The 19,816-nt window shown below is 38.6% G+C and overlaps 1 protein-coding gene across 1 annotated transcript in view; it reads left to right on the top strand.

Annotated features, from left to right (window-relative positions):
• Nucleotides 1-19,816, top strand: part of PROS1 (protein S) — an 85,543-nt gene that overhangs the window by 35,448 nt on the left and 30,279 nt on the right. Inside the window, exons 2-7 of the mRNA XM_007500789.3 lie at nt 1,557-1,714; nt 4,703-4,727; nt 9,199-9,285; nt 15,008-15,130; nt 15,481-15,612; nt 18,352-18,477. Coding sequence (XP_007500851.2) covers nt 1,557-1,714; nt 4,703-4,727; nt 9,199-9,285; nt 15,008-15,130; nt 15,481-15,612; nt 18,352-18,477 — 651 coding nt within the window. The remainder of the gene's footprint in view (nt 1-1,556; nt 1,715-4,702; nt 4,728-9,198; nt 9,286-15,007; nt 15,131-15,480; nt 15,613-18,351; nt 18,478-19,816) is intronic.

Below are 19,816 nucleotides of genomic sequence, written 5' to 3' on the forward strand. Positions count from 1 at the left end.
TTCAAAATTTCTCTCTCCCTCCTGCCCTCTTCCCCCACCCACCAGATAGGCAAGCAATATATAGTAAAAATGGGAAATCTTTTTTTGCATTTTTTTGTATCCTGAGTTCTTAGCACATAGTAGATGCTTAATCAATGTTTATTGATTGATTCATTGGAAGGGATAGCTAATGCCCTAGATAGTAGAGTTAGAGGATCTGAAAAAGATCTTGCTAATCCAGAACATTGACTCTAATAAGGTGAAATCCATTAGGTTTCATTTATACTTGAGTTTTTGAAAATCAATTTTACAGCTATAAGAAGGGAGGCATGGTTAGCTAGGGTGGGAATTGTTTAAGAAGAAAAATAAAAGATCTAGGGGTATTTAGTTATAAGTCAACAGTATGAAGTGGCAGGCAAAAATACTAATGTGATGTTTGGATATCCTCAGAGAGGCATAGTTTCCAGGAATTAGAAAGTGATAATCTCACTGTACTTTGCCCCAATCAGACCTCATCTGGGCTGTGTTCAGGTCTGTATGCCATGGTTAAAGAATGACTCTAAGTTGGAGAGTGTCCAGAGGAGTGCAGTCAGGATAGTGAAGAGCTTTGAGTCCAAGTCAGATCAGGCATATTAGTTAAAGGGACTGGACGTGCTTATTGTAGAAAATAGAGACTCTGGGAATATAATGTCTGTGCTCGACTATTTGAAAGGATTTTGTTTGACTCTAGAGGGCAGAACCAGGAGCAATTGGAGAAAGTTCAAAAGATGTAAATCTAAGCAAAATGGTAGAAAAAGTTTTTTAGCCATTGGGGGCTATGAAAAACTGAATGGATCACCTCAAGCTAGTGGATTTTCTCCCCTGTTGGTCTTCAGATGGAGACTGAATGACTATTTGTTTCATATAGTTTGTTATTGTTTAGTTCAGTCATTTCTGATTCTTCATGACTCATATTATCTCTGTGACCCCAGTTATGACCAACTTATTCATGACCCAGGTTTTCTTGGCAGAGATACTTTGCTATTTCCTTCTCCAGCTCATTTTACGGATGAGGAACTGAGGCAAACAGAGTTAAGTGACTTGTCCATGGTCACACAGCTACTAAGTGTGTGAAGTCTGATTTGAACTCATGATGATGAGTCTTCCTAATCCCATACCCAGAATTCTATCCATTGTACCACTTAGCTACCCATTCACGTCTTCGGTAACCTTGTTGAGAGCAATTTCCAGGGACTGATGTGTTGGATGCTAGGCTGGAAGAGGTTAAGAGTGAATGGCAATTGAGAAAGTGAAGGCAAAGCAAATACTTTTTTTTTGGTAGGATTTTGGCATGTGAACTTGTTTGATATTGTGGACAAGACATGAGGCTAATTCCCTAAATGAGTCCACTGACAAGTGTGTTGTCCTGTGTAAATATGTGAGCTAACTTACAAAAAAGAATGTATTTTCAGTTTTAAGACTCCGTGTGTACTTATTTTAACGTCCCGATATTCTGGGACGCTGATATTAGCAGCAAACAAGTCGTAGGAGAGAACTATGAGAATGAATTAATGCAAACTCTTTTTTTCCTTCCCAAGTTCTGTCGAAGCAGCACGCTTCACAAATACTTGTGAGGAAACGCCGAGCAAACACTTTCATGGAAGAGACTAAGAAGGGCAATCTAGAACGAGAGTGCATCGAAGAACTATGCAACAAGGAAGAGGCCAGAGAGGTCTTTGAAAATGATCCGGAGACGGTAAGAGGGTGACCTGGATTGAAATGGTGGAAACACAAGACAGAAAGAAACTGGCAAAAAACAACAACAAAAGCCCTTATTGAAGGGAATAAGCTCATTTTTCCAGCCGCAGAGGGAAGCCCTAATAAGGGGAACTTGCTAGCCTCACTGGATTCATCTAGCTTTAATAAAGCTCATTAAGGTGGTCCCTTCTGTGGCAACCAGCCTTACGTTTGTAACACAGAGTACCGGGCTGGGCTGGTGTCAGAGAGGGGCCACTACTAGAGGCTTCTCCTCCCGGACCTGTTATCCTGCAGGCGTCTAGCGTTTAGAAAGTCATGGAGGAAATGTTAATGATCATATTCCGCTTAAAGGGGCGCCGTGCACTCGCTATTTTTAAAGAGCTTGTTGGTAAACACGTAAGGGCACCCGATGGCTTCCAATTCTGGATTTCTAGAGTTGTCGATCTCGACGAGATCTCCCCAGAACGGGAAAAGACCACAGAGGACCTCTAGTCCAAGCCCTCTTACATTCTTTCCCAAGAAGTCATTGTCAGTGCAAAGTGGGATGGACCCGAAGGAGGCAGGGAAAGAGAGAAGAAAGAGCAGCAGCCTCAGTGATACATTTCTAAATATATATTTATGTATACATTGTTAATAATACATTTCCAGTGTTACGACTGCACATGTACTGATCTTAATGTCCGGATGTTCTTGGACATTGGCATTAGAAGCAAATAAGTTGTAGAAGAAAAATATAACACTAAATGAATGCAAACTTTGTTTCCCTTTCTACTAAGTTTTGTTGAAGCAGCTTGCTTCACAAATCCTTGTGAGAACACACCGAACAAACCCTTTTATGGACGAAATTAAGAAGGGAACTCTAGAACGAGATACGTATTTATATATGTTTACAAATACAGATGATTCTTTTAAGCTCTTTTCTCCAGCCCAGTTATTACTCCTCAGTAATAACTCTGAAGAGATGGGAGCAGGGAAAATGGGGAAGGAAGAAAGAAGGGCAGATTTGGGGGGAGAAGATGAGGGGGAAAACCCATCATTTTCTGATTCTTCCATAATCTGTCAATCTGAGATTATAAGATCCTAAGTCTAGATGGGATCTCAGAGGCCACCTACTTCGACCTCTTCATTTTACAGATGGTGAGGCTAAGGCTCAGGGAAGTTACACAGGTAGGACCTGACCTAAGGTCCGCGGATTCCAGAGTTCGCATGCTTTCCCTTGTGTCGTATTTATGTTTGTGCTCATTTGAAACCTGACCCAAAGAGGAAATGGGGGAGTGAAATAGATTGTGCTCAATCCCCTCTTTACACGAGTTGCCAGCAACTTCCTTTCTATCCCTCCTTTAGAAGCAGATAAGAGGACTAGTTCTGAAACGGAGTTTATTTTTTAATTTTAATTTTTTTTTAAACCCTCACCTTCCATCTTGGAATCAATACTGGGCATTGGTTCTAGGGCAGAAGAGTGGTGAGGGCTAGTCAATGGGGGTCAAGTGACTTGTCCAGGGTCACACAGCTAGGAATTATCTGAGGCCAGAGTTGATGAAATGGAGTTTAAATTCAGCCTCATCAGCCTTAGATACTTACAAGCTATGAAGCCTTGGACAAGTCACTTAACCTCTTTTTGCCTGAGTTTCCTCAGTTATAAAATAATGATAATAATAGTACTGTCTAGCAAAGGTCATTTTGAGGAGCAGATAAGATACTTGTAAAAAGCATTTAGTACACAGTAGGTGCTATAAAATACTTATCCCCTTCCCCCACCCTTCTCTATCCCCCCAACTCCACACACATCCCAACTTTCACTTCTGTTTCTCATGGTTTCCACTTCAACTCTTAGCCCCTCACTAGATTCAAGATGCTCTGATCCTTAATCTGAGGGATGCATGGATAGATTTCAGGGCTCTATGAACTGGGATGGGGAAAATTGCTACTTTATTTCTATTAAATTACTTTCCTTCATAATCTTATTTATTTTATGTGTTTTAGAACATTATTCTAAGAAGGAATTCACGGACTTAATCACATGGCTAAAGGGATCCATGACCTAAAAAATATTAAGAACCCCTTTCTTAGTCCACCTGCTCAATTGCAATTCTTCTTTAGCCTCTTCCGCCCTAAACTTTACCCTAGAGTCCCTGACCCAGACTTCCTAGTTGCAGAAGCCTGCTCTTTCCTCTTACCCTTCTGGTCTCTCTTCCCCAATACCCCCTGGCTACCAACAATGGTTAGGAAGCAGAGGAGTCCCAGTTTCCATTGCTGGGGCACAGAAGAGCGAGAAGTATGCCTGGGATGTAACTCAGAAACACTGTCAAATATGGTGGTTATGTTTAATGGAATAACTCTATCCTGCAGGTGCATTTTGGGCCAAATAAGCTTTTGCAGACTAGCCTGGCAACCCAACTGTATATAACACTTTTTCTAAGGGAAAATGTTTTTATATTTCAAAACCAACTTACAAATAAAAAACATAAATTACTTATACACTGGGGACTTTATAAAGATAAAATGAAAACAAATGATTATGAATTTTAATGAATGTAGACTTGAATTATTATTATTTAACTTCATTGAACCTAGTTAGTCTGAAAGATATAGCATATGATACACCAAATGGTCCTTTGATCCTCAATGATAAATGGGCAAATTTTTAAATAAATGGGCAAGAACAAGTGAGATGATATTTGTAAAGCATTTTGCAAACCTTTAAGTGCTATATAAATGCTATCTATTATTATTCATGCAATAATTAGAATATTTTTTAACTTAAGAAGGCACAGATATTGAATTAATTGATCAATATAACTTACCATCAATTTGCATCACTGACCATGGGATGCAGGTTTCTTATTATGATGACATTTATAGTAATATTTTAATGTAAAAGTATTAATAATATTCAATATATTTTTGTCCTGTAATTTAAAATGAAAATTGTAACTGTAGTACAATTTAAATTTACTAAGAAATATTTTCTCCTTTTTTTTTCTAGAACTATTTTTATCCGTTATATTTAGGTAAGTTCCAAAGACCATCATTAAAAATGGGACCTTAGAGATCACCGAATTCAAGCTACCTCCCATTTATGCTCTCTAATTCTTTGTAATCATCTTGTCACCCAAGAAAGCTGACATCTTCCCATCCTTTGTCTTTGTAAGATAGTTTCATACATTTGGATTTGAATTTCTCGGTGGCATTTTGTATTTTTTGGTTATGTCTCTTCACAGTGCTTATACCTCCTCATAGTAATTTAGGAATATATTTTTGCTGTATAATATAATATATGATCGACCACTAGTAATAGGTCTCTTTCACGTAATATGAGATATGAGCCTCTGTGATTGGAAAAGAGATGAGCTGAAGGTGACTATGAAGTTTTCAGTGTTCCATGGAAAGATAATGGCGCCTTCAACAGAAATGAGGAAATTTGGGAAGCCAGGCTTAGGGGAGATGATGAGTTTAGTTTGGAACATGGTTGAGATGCAAGAGGGACATCCAGGTGGAGTTGTCCAGCAGACCAATATGGGACTAGTCTTAAGGAGAGAGATGAGGACTACATTTTGATTTGGAAACCATCCATATAACTGAATCCATGGGAACTAATGATATTACTAAGTGAGAGAGTAGAAAGAAGAATGGAAGGCTGAAGAAGGAGAAAAAAGAGCTGTGGGAAATATAAAAACTATGAAATGGAAGGTGAACAATGAACCAGTAAAGGGCTGAGAAGGAAAGGTCACACAGGTAGAAGAAGAAGGTGCAGGAATCAGTGGTGTCATGGCGGACGAGGGACCAGAGGGCACCTAGGAAGACCAGGGTGGTCGAGTGCCAAAAGCTGTGGAAAATTCAAGAAATGAATCAATGAATGAATACAAGCATTTATGTATGTCAGAGCACTGTGCCTTAGACCTAGGAATACAATATAAAATTATGCCCTTAAAGAGCTTCCTTATGTCCTAGAAGGAGAAGACAGCTTATAGAAAGAAGTGGTCATTGTTATAGGAAAAGTTCAGGAAGGTGTGTGAGTTTGGGAACTCAGCTTTGATTTGGAAAATCACAGGGACGGTGAGTGAAGCCATGGGGAGTCCATTGATGTGCCCTTTCCAGACTCAATGGAAGATACATTTTAGGTGTTCAGAGAAGCGGTGGAAAATAGAACAGGGGCTGTGAGTGCAGAAAGTGGGAAGGCCTTGGCTAGCAGGAATGGCCATTGGATGCAGATTTGGGGGGTTGCTTGCTCACTAGCCAATGGCCCCCAGGGATGCTGAGTGGATTAAGGTACCCCCAGCATTCTGAAGGTTTTCTCCTCTGAAGCAAACAATGCAAGATAATGGCTTGGGTTAGATGGTGAGATGAGCTGAGGAGTGCAGGCTGGAGTCTGGGACAGGCTCCATATGATGGGCCCTCTACATTGGTACTAGCCGCCTTCCCTATCCAGACAGCATGGCTTTGGGGTGAGGACTGAGAAAAGATCCTTGATAATCTTTGAGATTCTGGTTTCAGGACTACAAGGTTCATTGAAATGGGTGACTGCAAGGAAAAAGAATTAGACTAGAATTTTCTTTGAAAGAATTTAGTGGAGGAAGGGAGGAGAGCTCTCAGCTACTCAGATAACAGTTATTGGGCATGTCAGGGTTGGGCAAACGATTTTTTAAGGAGAGGGGAGGAGACCTGGCCCCACTGATAGGTAGGGATGCCATCCTGTGCATTACTTTTTTTTTTTTCATTCATCAAACCTTTAACTGGGTTTCTCTAAGTTCATTAAGTAGTTTTCCTAACGGGGTGGGTCTTTGCCCTTTAGGAGAAATCTGCCTGCCCCCTCGTATGCTTTATACACAGCAGTCCTTTCCCTGAGCACCTCCTAGTCTTCCTCCCAATTCACACTCCCAAATAAGGCCTCTCTGACACACAGTGTTCTGAGGTCTCAAATGATCTTTGGCCTTCAAGGTAGGATAACATTTCCTTAATGGACAAAAAATCTTCAGCATTAAAAATAAAGCAAAACACTCTCGTGGCTGCCATTTGTCCTGAGAGGTGCATGATGAGTATATGAGGTAGATAAGGTCAATTCTGACTAAAATGTCCAGCTTTGTATATTCCAGAGATCATAAAGTGTCTTTCATGTTCCTTACTTTCTATGTTATCCTGACAGAGCCCTTACTGAGCCAGGGATGATTGGATGTTATTTTTTCTTAAGCTTCTTAAAGTTTCTTTTGAAATTTAAATTGTGGATCCTGGAATGTTGGAAATTAATACCAAACATAGGAAAAACTATCGGTTAAGACTGGAGACCCATGTGAAGGTATGAGTTTTCAACAGGAAAAAAAAGGCCAGATTAATCAGGAATCTCAGGTTGGGAAGCTTGGAGCTTAAAAAATCAGATTTAGGGTCACAAGGGACCTTGGATACCATGTGGCCATAGATCATATTAATAAATGTTTGATGACTGACTGAAAATAAATGACACCTAAAAGAGGAGTGATATGCTATTTTTAGGGAGAAGAGAAAAATGATAAAGAGGAGGGGGAAAAAAAGCCTTAGTTATTCTGGAGTAGTGAGAAAGTTCAGAGAAGAGAGTTGACCAGTCCTAGGACTTTTTAACTAAAGAAAAAAGGGTGCCACATTTTTTTCTTCTAGAGAAAACAGAGTGGTGCTTTGGTCCAGAATACCAACAGTTAGGAGCAATCAATAGGACCTAAATCTCATGATAAGAAGCTCCCTTAGTTTATAAATATGGGAAAGGCACTTTGTTCCATGGCAACAAGATTTAGAGGTTACTAGAAATTAGGGGACCAAAAATAATCCTGAGTTTAGCGCCAATTTAGCAAGAACAATGAGTTAAATGGGAGGCTACAAAATGAAAAGCTTTATCATTTTCACTCCTTCTCCCCCCTTGATAAATTACCCAACTGTAGCACAGTGGGGTTCTGGGGTCTACCCAGAAGGGGACTCTCCCTCCTATAACTAGATTTATCTTCAATTTTTGATTTGGGGCATGGTTCCTGCTTTTTGTCCTAGGCTCCTTTAGTGACTCAATCAGAGATTATCAAGTGGCTACTACACGTCCAGCTTTATACTTCCCATAGGCTCTAGTTCTACATTTCTAAGTCAATTGGACTTTTCAAAGTGGAGATATAGGCATTTCAAAATCAATACGTCCAAAAATCTGGCCTCAGACACTTCCCAGCTGTGTGACCCTGGGCAAGTCACTTAACCCCTACTGCCAAGCTCTTACCACTCTTCTGCCTTAGAGCCAGTGCACAGTATTGATTCTAAGGAAGGTGAGGGTTTAAAAAAAATCAATACACAGCAAATAGCAATCATATATTGCATATGCATATTATATATGTACACAATATATGTAAATATATGTAAATTATATCTTTTTAGTTGGACTTTCAAACTATCAAAGAAATTAGATTTAAAGGGCATAAAAATGAAAATAATACTCATTTATCTGGCATCTTTAGGGATTAAGGTATTTTGTGGTCCCCTAACCTCCAAAAAGACAGTTTGAATTTAAGGTGCAAACGTTGAAAAAATTTTAGCCATTTCTGATGAAAATGTTCTAAACTTGTGTTTTTAAACAGATATTGAAATGTAGTTGAACGTTTTCTTGATAGTTTAGGGTGATCATTAGGAACATAGTAATACGTGATGTCATAATCATGACTTCTGAAGCAATCAGGGGCTCAACTCTCACACCGATCACTCCCAGCTTATTGATCACCCGTGGATATATCAGGCCATCCTGTTTTGTATCACCCTGGACTGCTTTATAGTCATCCTGTTTTTCTATTGTCCTCCATCCACAGTGACTACTCAGTTTTTCAGCTATTTGCAGTATTCTGCTTCTTCTTAATTATGTAACAAAGGAGGAACCCTAAATTGTAAAGAATAACCACACAGTCAAGCTTACGGAATAAATAAACTTAACTTTACACACAATTTCAAGTCAATTGTATTCAAACTGAGGATGGCTCCATTTTCTTTCTTCTTTTTTTTCTAAACCCTCACCTTCCATCTTAAAATCAATACTGTGTATTGGCTCCGAGGCAGAAGAGTGGGAAGGGCTAGGCAAGGGGGGTTAAGCGACTTACCCAGGGTCACACAGCTGGGAAGTGGCTGAGGCCAAATTTGAACCCAGGACCTCCCATCTCTGGACCTGGCTCTCCATCCATTGAGCCACCCAGCTGCCCCCCATGTTCTTTCTTGTCTGAGGTCTTTTCCCCTTTTGAAGTCAAAGCTATGCTTCAGGCTATAAGTAGTCTGGCTGCAGTAAGTGTGATGTTGTGCCTAATTAATCCTGCCATCTTTCCGTTTCTCCAAATTCTTCCTTTTTGGAAGGTCGATAGAAATCCCTGGTAAGACTGTCTAATTGCTGAATGCTGCAAGCTATTAGGGACATACTTTTATGTCTTAGGCATAATCTCCATCATGGGTTCGTGGCTGGGAAGCGTTTAAATTGCAAACAAATTGTTGCTTTTGTAGCTTGCCTCGGCTCCTTCCGAGTGGGATCATTCGTAGCCGCCCGGCAGTCCACCAACGCCTACACAGACCTGAGAAGTTGCGTCAACGGTAAGTGGCTGCAGCATTATTTTTACAGCAAGCATTAAGCTCCTCGTTCTGTGCCCGGCGTTAAACGTGATGCATGGAAGCAGAGACACAAACAATTTGTTTAGACAACAGCAAATCAGTCTTTACAGAAACGATTAAAAAAATTCCCGTGAACAATACTGCAAAGAGTAAGAAAAACCAACCGAAAGACTCCAGTCCGGCTGAGTTGGTTCGTCTTTTTCGCCCTGAAGCATTAGGAAACGTCACGCATCCTCGTATTGATCCAAGAAGCGAAGCACTCACAGTTAACTGTTGTTACGATGCTGCCGTACGGACAGGATCGAGGCGCAGATGTTCCCGTTTTTCATTTAATTCTGGGAATCGCGCAGCTTTCTTTTTTAAATAGCAGTTTTCATATTAAACTGAACAGCTCTGGGCGAAGGTTTTCAGCCATTTCTTTCAAAAACCTTCTTCCGTGTAGCTTTATTTTGATGGATTCTATATAAATGATGTAGGAATTACCAAGGACACACGAAGACGTGGTAGGCGTGATCAATGGCATCTTACATACACGTGGCATCAGGAGACTCCAGGTTCAAAGCCCGAGTCTGACAGCTTGTGTGGCCAGTTATTTATCCTTTCTTTAGCTCATTTAGTTCATCTGAAAAATTCAGACAATATGCCTCGAATGGTGATTTAGCAAGAATGTGGCAATGAGGTCATGTATACAGAAGGTTATATAGATCTACGGACACACAAGACACAGTCGGGCATAACTGAGAGTGAACTGAACTCACAGCCTGAGATTACCCACGACTTTTGACACGTACTAGCTCGTGCTACCAGGAACAAAACACTTGACCTCTCAGTACCAGAGCAACTCTCTAAAACTCTGAAGCTGCCAGAGTTCCTGGTCCAGTTTATAAGAGAAAATGGCATCAGCACTTCCCTGGACCAGAGAAATCTGGGATTTATCTTGCAGCGTCTTGAGGCCACTCTTGGGACCAGATCCTATTGGTACGGCACCTTGCAATTCATAAGGAGCTTTCCACAAAACAGCATAGTAAGATAAATAATACAAATGCTATTCCTCTTATGAGGTAAATCAATTCACATTGTTACCCGGCTAATAAATACCAGAGGCAGGGACCAGGATATTCTGTCTGCGTCTAAAGTATTTTCCTCTACTATGGAGTCTCCATCAAAATGTTTTTTTTTTTAATTCTAGAAAATGGAGAAAAAGAATATTGCTCCCAAAATACCTTCCACATATTTTTTTCTCAATTTATTAGCAAATATCTTCGATGATTAGAACTCAAAAGGCAGGTCTCTATGAGGACAGATAATTTTTTTTTAACAGAATCTAATTTAGTAAGCACGGGATAGCTAAAGCCTTTGCATAATTGTTGAATTGTTTCAGACATGCCTGACGATTCATCACCCCATTTAAGGTTTTCTTGGTAAAGATATTAGAGTGGTTTGTCATTTATTTCTCCAGTTCATTTTACAGATGAAGAAACTAAAGCAAAAAAGTTAAGTGACTTGCCCAGGACCACACAGCTAGTAAGTGTATGAGGCCAGATTTAAACTCAGGAAATGAGTCTTCCTGACTTCAGGCCTAACTTTCTATCCACTGTGCCATCTAGCTGCCTAAATTTTAAAAAACAAACAAACAAAAAAACTTTTCTCTTTAGGGCATGAAAAAAAAAGATCATCAAAGTTTAACAATTTCCTGTTTTCATTGCTTCTGTCATAAATGGGTTCCTCGTGAAGTACACTACAAAAAGCAAGAATAAGCAGATTTATTCAGCTATAAGAATAGACACAGGAACTCTTTCTTTATTAGTGTAAAAAATCAGTGAAGTCTCATCCCAAGTAACATTGCAAAAGATATAATGCCATTGTATATAGTAGCAGCAGAATATAGAGAATGGGATGCTGACTTATGTCTCTCTCTAGATGCTTCCTTTGTTGACTTCACCATAGACGGCTCTCAAGTTTATATCCCTACTCTTAAACTCTTCCCTGAGCCCTAGTACTATGTTTCCAACTATATGCTGACTATTTACATCTAAATATCCTGGGAGCACTTTAAATTCAACACTACAAAAAACAAATTTGTATTTCCTCTAAAATGTGTCCTTCCTTTTCCTTCCTTCCTTCCTTCCTTCCTTCCTTCCTTCCTTCCTTCCTTCCTTCCTTCCTTCCTTCCTTCCTTCCTTCCTTCCTTCCTTCCTTCCTTCCTTCCTTCCTATTTCTTTTAATAGGATCAATGTCCTCCCGACTTCCCAGACTTGTGATCTCAGAGTCCTGACTGATTTTTTGCTTTCTTTCATCTACATACAGTTGATTGTCAAATCCTGTAGATTCAGACTTCTCAATAAATCTATCAATCATTTTACATTTCTACTCTCAACAATTCCAGATGAGATATAATATGGTTAAGGCTAAGGTAGACCTGAGTTCAAGTCTTGCTTTCGATTCTTAACTAGTGTTGGCTTTAGGTAAGTCACTTAACTTCTCTTTGTCCTAGTTTCCTGATCTTTAAAATGGAGGCCATAAATTATATATTACATATCTCTGAAATGAAAGAAGGAAGAAGAAATAAAAGAAGGGGGAAGGGAGGGAAAATGGAGGAGAGAGGAGGGAGAAGGGATTTTCTAGGTCCAACACTCATGAAATCTCCCTCATGATTCTTCAACTTGCCCAATTCTAATTTTATGAAACTATTTTCTTCAAGAAACTTTTGTACCCCCTTTTCCATTTGTCCAACTCTACCTCTTAAATAGTTCTTTTCTTCAGTGAATTTTTATATATCCTTTTTCCATTTGGCCAATTTTGCTTTTTTAAGGAGTTCTGTTCTGTGGATATTTGTGTTTCTTTCACCAATTGGCCTATTCTATTTTTTAAAATAATAATTTCTTTGGTAATTTTTGTGCTTCCTTTACCAAACTGTTGACTCTTTTCATGATTTTTCTGTATCATTTTCATTTATTTTCCCAATGTTTCTTCTACATCTCCTATTTGATGAAAAAAAAATCCTTTTTGAGGTCATCCATTAATTCTTTTTGCTCTTGAGAGCAATTCCTATTTTTCTTAGAGGCTTTAATTGCAGCAATATTGACTTTGTTGTCTTCTTCTGAGTTTGTGTTTTGGTTTTCCTCATAACCATAATAACTTTTTATGTTGAGCTTCTTTTTATGTTATTTGATCATTTTCCAACCTTTTTTCTTTTAACTTAAAAAACTTGGCCTCTATTACTGTGGTGAAAGGAGCTCTACTTCAGGTTTTTTGTACAGCTACCATCACAGCTAACTCTGGGGATCTATAAGCTTTCAGTTCTTCCAAGGTAGTATGCTATAAGGAGAGGTGTGTTTAATACCCTTCTGGCCTGTGCTTTGGTCTGTAAATGACCACAAGCACTCTTTTCTGCCTTGCAACTCTGACCAGTGTCCCCTGCTGCCCTGTGGCCATACGTGCTGATGTATGCTGGCATTCCTCCTCACCCTGAGACCATGACCCAGGATTGTGACCTGGATCTGTATTTGGACAATGTGACAAGAACCTTCACCCGGAGCCAGTGAAGGGACTACTGTAATCTCCTTCTGAGCAGTTATACAATCCCCTTTAGCATTCGTGGCTGAGAACTCCAGAAGCCCTTGCTCCAGCCATCCCTAAGCCTGTTGCTAAGTTGGAGCCTGCCTGGTGTGCTGTTTTGTACTCTACTTTCACCCCAGTGCAATAGATCTTTCTTGTCAGCTTTCTCAGTGTCAGTTTTCTAAGTTGTTTGGGACTGAAAAATTATTTCATCCCCCATTTTTTGTGGGTTAGGCAGCTCCAGAATTTATTTTGAGGAATTATATCATAATTTTGGGGAAGTTAATTTGGGTCTATTTACCTTCTCTACCCTGCTGGCTCCCTATCTGTGTGATTCTTTAAGGAAGATGTAGGCATCTTGATGAGTGTTCGCATATCTGCATTGGAGAGGCGATAGTCCCATTGTTATTAAATGGTCACCTGGAATATTATGTTAAGTTCAAAGTGACATAATTAAGAAGAAGAATATAGGCTGGAGAGTGAGCATCTAGAGAAGGATGTTCAAGGTCTTTGAGTCCACATTAGATTCTGAATTGAATTATTCAATAAATATTTATTAATGCTTACTCTGTGCTTGGGATACAAATTTAAGAGAAAGTCACTGTCCTCGAAAGTGTTTATAATCTAAAGAGGGAAGCTGGGAAGATTGGGGGAGTGAGGCAGGGAAGAACACAAGGGGGTATCCAGTGGGGAAAGAGGATGATGTTCCAAGAAGTCCAAACCAAACAGAACTGCTAATGGAAAGTGGAGAATTAGTTACTCATTTGAAAGACTTGGACATGTTTAACCTTAAAAAAAAAAAGACTCAAGGTGGACATGATTATCATCTTCAGGGATTTAAAGGATTGTCATGTGGAGAAGGAATTAGGCTTATTCTGTTGGGCTCCAGAGAGCAGAACTGGGAAGAATGAAAAGAAGTTGAAAAGAGATCAATCGAAGCTTGTTGTCGAGAAAAACTTCCTAACAATGAGCGCTGTCCAAGAGTATGATGGCTTACCTCAAGAGTTAGTGATTTTCCCTCCTTGGAGGTCTTCATCAGAGCTTGGACCACCCCTTGTTGATTGTATTATAGTTGAGGTTCCTTTGTTTATGGCTTGTTCTAGATCCATGCTGGTTCTCTGAATTTGAGTCCTAGTATTACTTAACTCAGGAGAATCAATTGTTCTCCATTGCTTAGTGGTTTAGAAATAGGTATACTTGAAGAGGAGTAACTTTCTTTGACAAGACCCCAAAGAAAGAGGAAAAGGAAAAGGGACTCAGCTTTTTAGTTCTATGGGACACAGATATGTCTAGTCATAGAGAAAATACTTAAATGTACAAAAACTACTTCCCCCCCCCCCCCCCCAGACCTCCCTATGTATTTGGCTTGAAATGCCAGCTCTGGAAGAAAGAGCAACCAGAAAATGTATTATCCTCAGTCAATATTTCTAACAAATAAACAATTAATAATCAGCAATAAGCAAAGTTTCTGTATCATTCCAAATATTCTCTTCCTATTTCAAGTAGGGTTCGAATAAAACATGAATTCATGTTATTTTTTTTGGCTTTTGTTGGGAAATAATTTTCTGACCAGGAAGAAAGAAGTGGATCTGCTAACTAACTGGACTTTAATTGTGTTGGAAAGATTATGTCCTGAATCAAACATCCAAGGCTTCAAAAAATACTATCCTTCAAATGCTGTATAGATTATAGCAAAGATGGCATATTATGTTAAGGTTGGAAGAAGAGAAAGATAACAAAAATGACAATGTGAGCAGTGATAATAAAAAATAACAAAAACTTTCTTTAAAAGGAAAGAAAAGCTTAAAATAACCTCACTCCCAGAAAAATGTATTTATATAATAATTATATGTAACCATTTCTAGTTGTGTGGCTATATATACTTATGTACATGATATCTATTTTTATTTATTAAATATTTATTAATATTATACCTATTTTTCAAAATGAGGCTGAGATTTGGACTAAGGTCTCTTCTACCTCTATCCATCCATAAAGAATTTGTCCAATAAACACAATGAAGCCATGAAAACTTCCCTAAAAAGGTGGAGATCATTTCCTTTATTTGTTATAGCCTTTCATCATTTCTATTAGAGATTGTATCCGTTTTTTTTTGCTTATTTTCATAATTGTTTGCTTTTCTTAGCAATCCCAAACCAGTGCAATCCTCTGCCCTGCAATGAAGTTGGCTATGAACGCTGCATAGATGGCCAAGCCGAATTCATTTGTGTTTGTAAGCCAGGATGGTATGGAACAATGTGTGAAGAAGGTATGTTTACTACATACCCCCAAATGCCTAGTCATTTAAAGAAATTTAAAAATGGATTTTTAATAGTTTTTTTTTACAGAGCCCTTTCCAATGTTTAATTAATTTAATCAAGGTTTATAGATGTGATTATTTTTTTAAATTTATTTATTTAATTATTCTTTTCCTTCCTTCCTCCCTCCCTCCTCTCATAGCCAACGAGCCATTCAATGGGGTTTTACATGTATCATTGATCAAGATCTATTTCCATATTGTTAATATTTGCAATAGAGTGATCCTTTAGAGTCTATATCCCCAATCATGTCCCTATATGGATTTACTTTTTAAAAAATACTTTCCCTTCTTTCTTTTAGATATCAATGAATGTGAAGATCCCTCTTATAAAAAAGGAGGTTGTAGTCAAATTTGTACAAATTTACCTGGAACTTACCGCTGTTCCTGTGAGAGTGGCTTCTATCTTCTTCCTGATAAAAAGGAATGTAGAGGTAAGAACCACCAGAAATAAAGAAGTGTTTTCTGTATGAAACTAAAATAAAGGTTGACGTTGCTTTGACATAATGTCCCTGGTAAAAAACTATTGTGAGAGTATGAACCTGATAGCATTATCACAGCATTCAATTATATGAAGATCTATGCCTAGGTAAAACATTCATAATAATCCTTAATCATTTTCAATAATTTCATAATTAGTAATTAATTTAATAACCATTCTTTAAAGTTTTTTCTTCCTTATGCCTGAACTAAATCCTTTGAGATGCAGCCAAGTTAATTTCCCATTGTTTTTCCTTCCAAGGAGAAATGACTGGCTGTTCTTTGAGGACAAGGATTATTTCATTTTTGGTTTTGCATTCCTAATATCTTACACCCAAAGCCATTGCATAATAAATGTTTGTTGATTGGCTGATTAGAAGCCAGGATCCCATATTCTTTTTTGACTTTATCACTGTGTGATTTGGGCTAGTTACAGAGTTTCTCTCATCCATTGTTTCCTCATCTGTGAAATTAGGTTGGTAGACTTGGTGACCTGTAAAATCCTTTCCAATTTGAAAATTCTATGATTCAAAGATCATTTGGTAATTTTCTTTATGTAAGTTCTTGAAGACTTGATCCCCAGGCCAAATAAATAATTCCAGTTCCTTTACTGGTTTTTATGCTGTGTTCATTTATTTTTCTTCTTCTTTTCTTTTAAATTCTACAGTAGACCTCATTTCTCCCTGCCTCTTTCATATTGTTCTCCTCCCCCCAAATCGGGGATTTCTTCCCAGTAGATTGCTTAACCACTTTCCAGCCATGCTTATAGAGCCTTTAGACATACATTTGGAATGTGGATATGAGATGGGAGGAGATTAATTGTCTGTGTTTCCATTTTTGCCGATAAAAGTGGTATTAGTTCACCCAATTTACCTTTACTTTATTGGCAAATGGACTTTATTGGCAAATGGTTAAAAGAAGTGGTAGAGTGAATAAATAGAGTAGGTTTTACTTTTCAATTTTTAAGTCCCATTTATGGATTAACTATAAAAAAGATTAACTGGATTTTTTCCAGTTTCTTCATATTCCTTTCAGATGATGTAACATCGAACCCCAGAATATTTTACCACTATAGCAAGGATGTAACCATTCCTTAGAATAGATAATGCAGTGCAGCATGTGGTATAATATTGCTTAGTAAATCTGGGCTTAAGTAAGGCTTTAAATGCTTTTCAAATTATCAAGAGCTTTGAATATTCTTTTCTAAACTAATGTCCCATTTGTGACCAGCCATTTCCCTTACGTGCCTGTATGAGGACTGATTTGAGGCTCAAATGGCAGGTTGTTATAGTCATTATAATCACTGAAACCAAGCTTCATTCTATTGCTTGTAGTAAGCATTTCACTTAGAAACTGTAAAGGGGTGCACAGATGTGACTTCTTGTTGTTGTTGTTATTACATGGGGAAATAAAGTAAATTTATTCATTAAACATTAATAGGCATTTGCTAATTAGATGTCAATGTCTTTCCCACCATGAATGGGTGAATATAGTTCTTTGTAAAAATCAACTAATTCTCAACTCCCAAGGTGAGCCACAGAGACAGAGACCATCAAACAAAAGTCTCCAAATACTAATATTCCTAGTCACCCGAACACATGCTTATATTAATTTCATGTACATAGGGCTTCTTCTTCATGACAGAACTGATAGGATACAGAACTGCTAAGAGAATATGTATAGAAACATCAAAATGGGATCTTAGCCAAGAAGTGGATGAGCTTGGAATCAAACAGCCTATAATCAGAGACTAAAATAAAGTTACCAAGATTCATGTCAACCATGTCTGACAAATTAAAGAATTGTGACTATAATCCAGCATCCCTTCTGGAAAATGATGCCGATTCAGTTACTGTTCTCAGTCCTGGAGTTGGAAAATGGGAAGCACGTGGGGGAACATATGCCTTCATGGGGACATGGCATAGAGATACCTAGAAGTGCCATAGTAGATGTCACTCTAGGCAAGAAGAGCTAAATACTCAACAATAGCTCAGGAGAGCTTAAATTTCCATTGAAGATGGAGGCTACAGTGCAGGCAAGGGATGGATATAGCCAGGAAGTGGCTGGAAAATTGACACAGTGCCAGGAAAAGTAACATAGAGGGGGAATAGGTCTTGAGAAGTGGAACAGCCCCGCAGCGAGACATTTATAGATTTTTTTTCAATCCTCAATGAAGGAAAGGCAAAGAGCAGAGGATAGAACTCTTTATTCCATTCCAATAAACTCAATGGAGCCTGAAGCCTTTTCTATGAGAAGGAAAATGGAAATCTCCTTAACAGATTCTCAGAGAATGAGTAATAATAATATCTCAAGTGTTTAGAAAGCAAATATTATCAGGACCTTGATTGATTTTCCTCCTTTTAGATTTCCTCCTATTAGAGAAGAGAGTAGGGAAAAGCTATTTTTTTCTTTTTCTCAATGATGTAATGGCAGTAAGAATGTATTTCAAAACCTTCATCTATGTCTATGCTAACTCGAAGAAGAAGAGAAGAATGGCCAACATGATTAGGTAATTTTGAATGTTGAAAATACAATTCTTTAACTCAATTTTTAGTCCAGAACTTTGTTTTCCCCTTTCTTAAATTCACAGTAGAGCCAAGAAAGACAGATCCTAAATGCAAATTGATTTATTTCCTTGGCATCCTTTAGTATGAATTTTATTTGTGACACGTAGTTGTTGGTTTCATTTACAGACATAAATGAATGTGCTTTCTCATCAAAAGTCTGTGGGAATGCCTTGTGCAAGAACACTCCAGGGGACTTTGAATGTGAATGTCCCAAAGGCTATATATATAACCCCATTTCAATGGAATGTGAAGGTAAAGTTGTGGGGGGTGGGTTATCATCACAGTTTTTCCTAATGATTTCTTGTATATAATTGAGCTAATCATCTTTTCTTATTAAATGAAGATACAGTCTAAGTCCTGTTATGGGCCATGAGAACAAAATCTTTTTTATTACAAAAGGACATGCCCCACTTCAAGTAAGAGATATAGAATACTGCAGTGGTCCTTGGCTTTACTTGTTCCAGGCAATAAGAGGACACACAAGTTCAAACTGAATAAACAGTTAATGAAACATCATGTCCAAATAAGGGCTAAGAAACTCATAAACACAAAAGGATGCTCCTCCATAGCCTACCACACTGCAGGTCATGGAGAGGATCCACTCAGGGAATATTCGTGCTACCAAAGCACTAAATGACATAGATATAGGGATTACTAATGGCCAGAGAACATGTATGGCTGGGTTCATCCACAACTCCGGGTCTGGTGTTATCATTTCAGTATCCCTACTGGGTGTCTCCAGGACATTATTCTCTGCTGGCACCAGATTATCTTCGCCTGTCTTCTGACTTCAAACCCATAGTGGGAAGGGTCTGCCAGCACTTTAGCTAGATGGCAGAGGCAATTTTTAGCTCTTTAATGATGTAGACTCCAGTCACCTGCACCCAGCCAGCTCAGTAGAGAAACCTTTTGAGATTGACTTTTGAATTCCTTTTCCCCTGCTACTGGCCGTTGTCCCCGCGTTTAAACCATAGTTTCATCTTCTTTTTTTAGTGACATAGCCAGAATTTTATTTTTTGACTCTCCTCTTATTTTTCAAGCTTTTTAACTTTATTTTATTTTAATGACAACTTTCAACATAAGTTTTCCAAATTTATTTGATTCATGTCGTCTCCTTCCCTTCTTCCTTCCTCCTTCCAAGAGTTGACAAGCAATTCATTCTTGCTAAATCCTTATTTTAGTTGGGGTCTGAGATGATCTTTGAAGTCGTGTTGTAGATCTCTGGGGTGCAAGTCTGCACCTCTTTCACATTGGGGTGGGGACTCGTCTTTGGAAACCTTCATGGACAAAGGACTGAACTGCAGAACAGGAACATTTTCCAGCCCCTGCAATTGCCCCGGTTGACATGCAGATCATCTGGGAAGCACCATACAAGAGGTTAGGTAGGGTTGGTTAGCTGAGCCCCCTTCCCACTAGCAGCCTACATTGGTAAACTCACTGTATTAGTATTATAATGAATCGTAGAGGCATCGTAGAGGCATTGGTGGAATTTTAGGCAAGGAAAGGGATTTTTAGATTAAAATTGTGCGTGCCATCCGAAACACCTGCTTCTCAGGCTTTTGGCAAGAGACACACAAAGGCAGGACCTTGG

The sequence above is a fragment of the Monodelphis domestica genome, chromosome 8, assembly GCF_027887165.1.
Source record: "Monodelphis domestica isolate mMonDom1 chromosome 8, mMonDom1.pri, whole genome shotgun sequence".
Classification (NCBI taxonomy): domain Eukaryota; kingdom Metazoa; phylum Chordata; class Mammalia; order Didelphimorphia; family Didelphidae; genus Monodelphis; species Monodelphis domestica.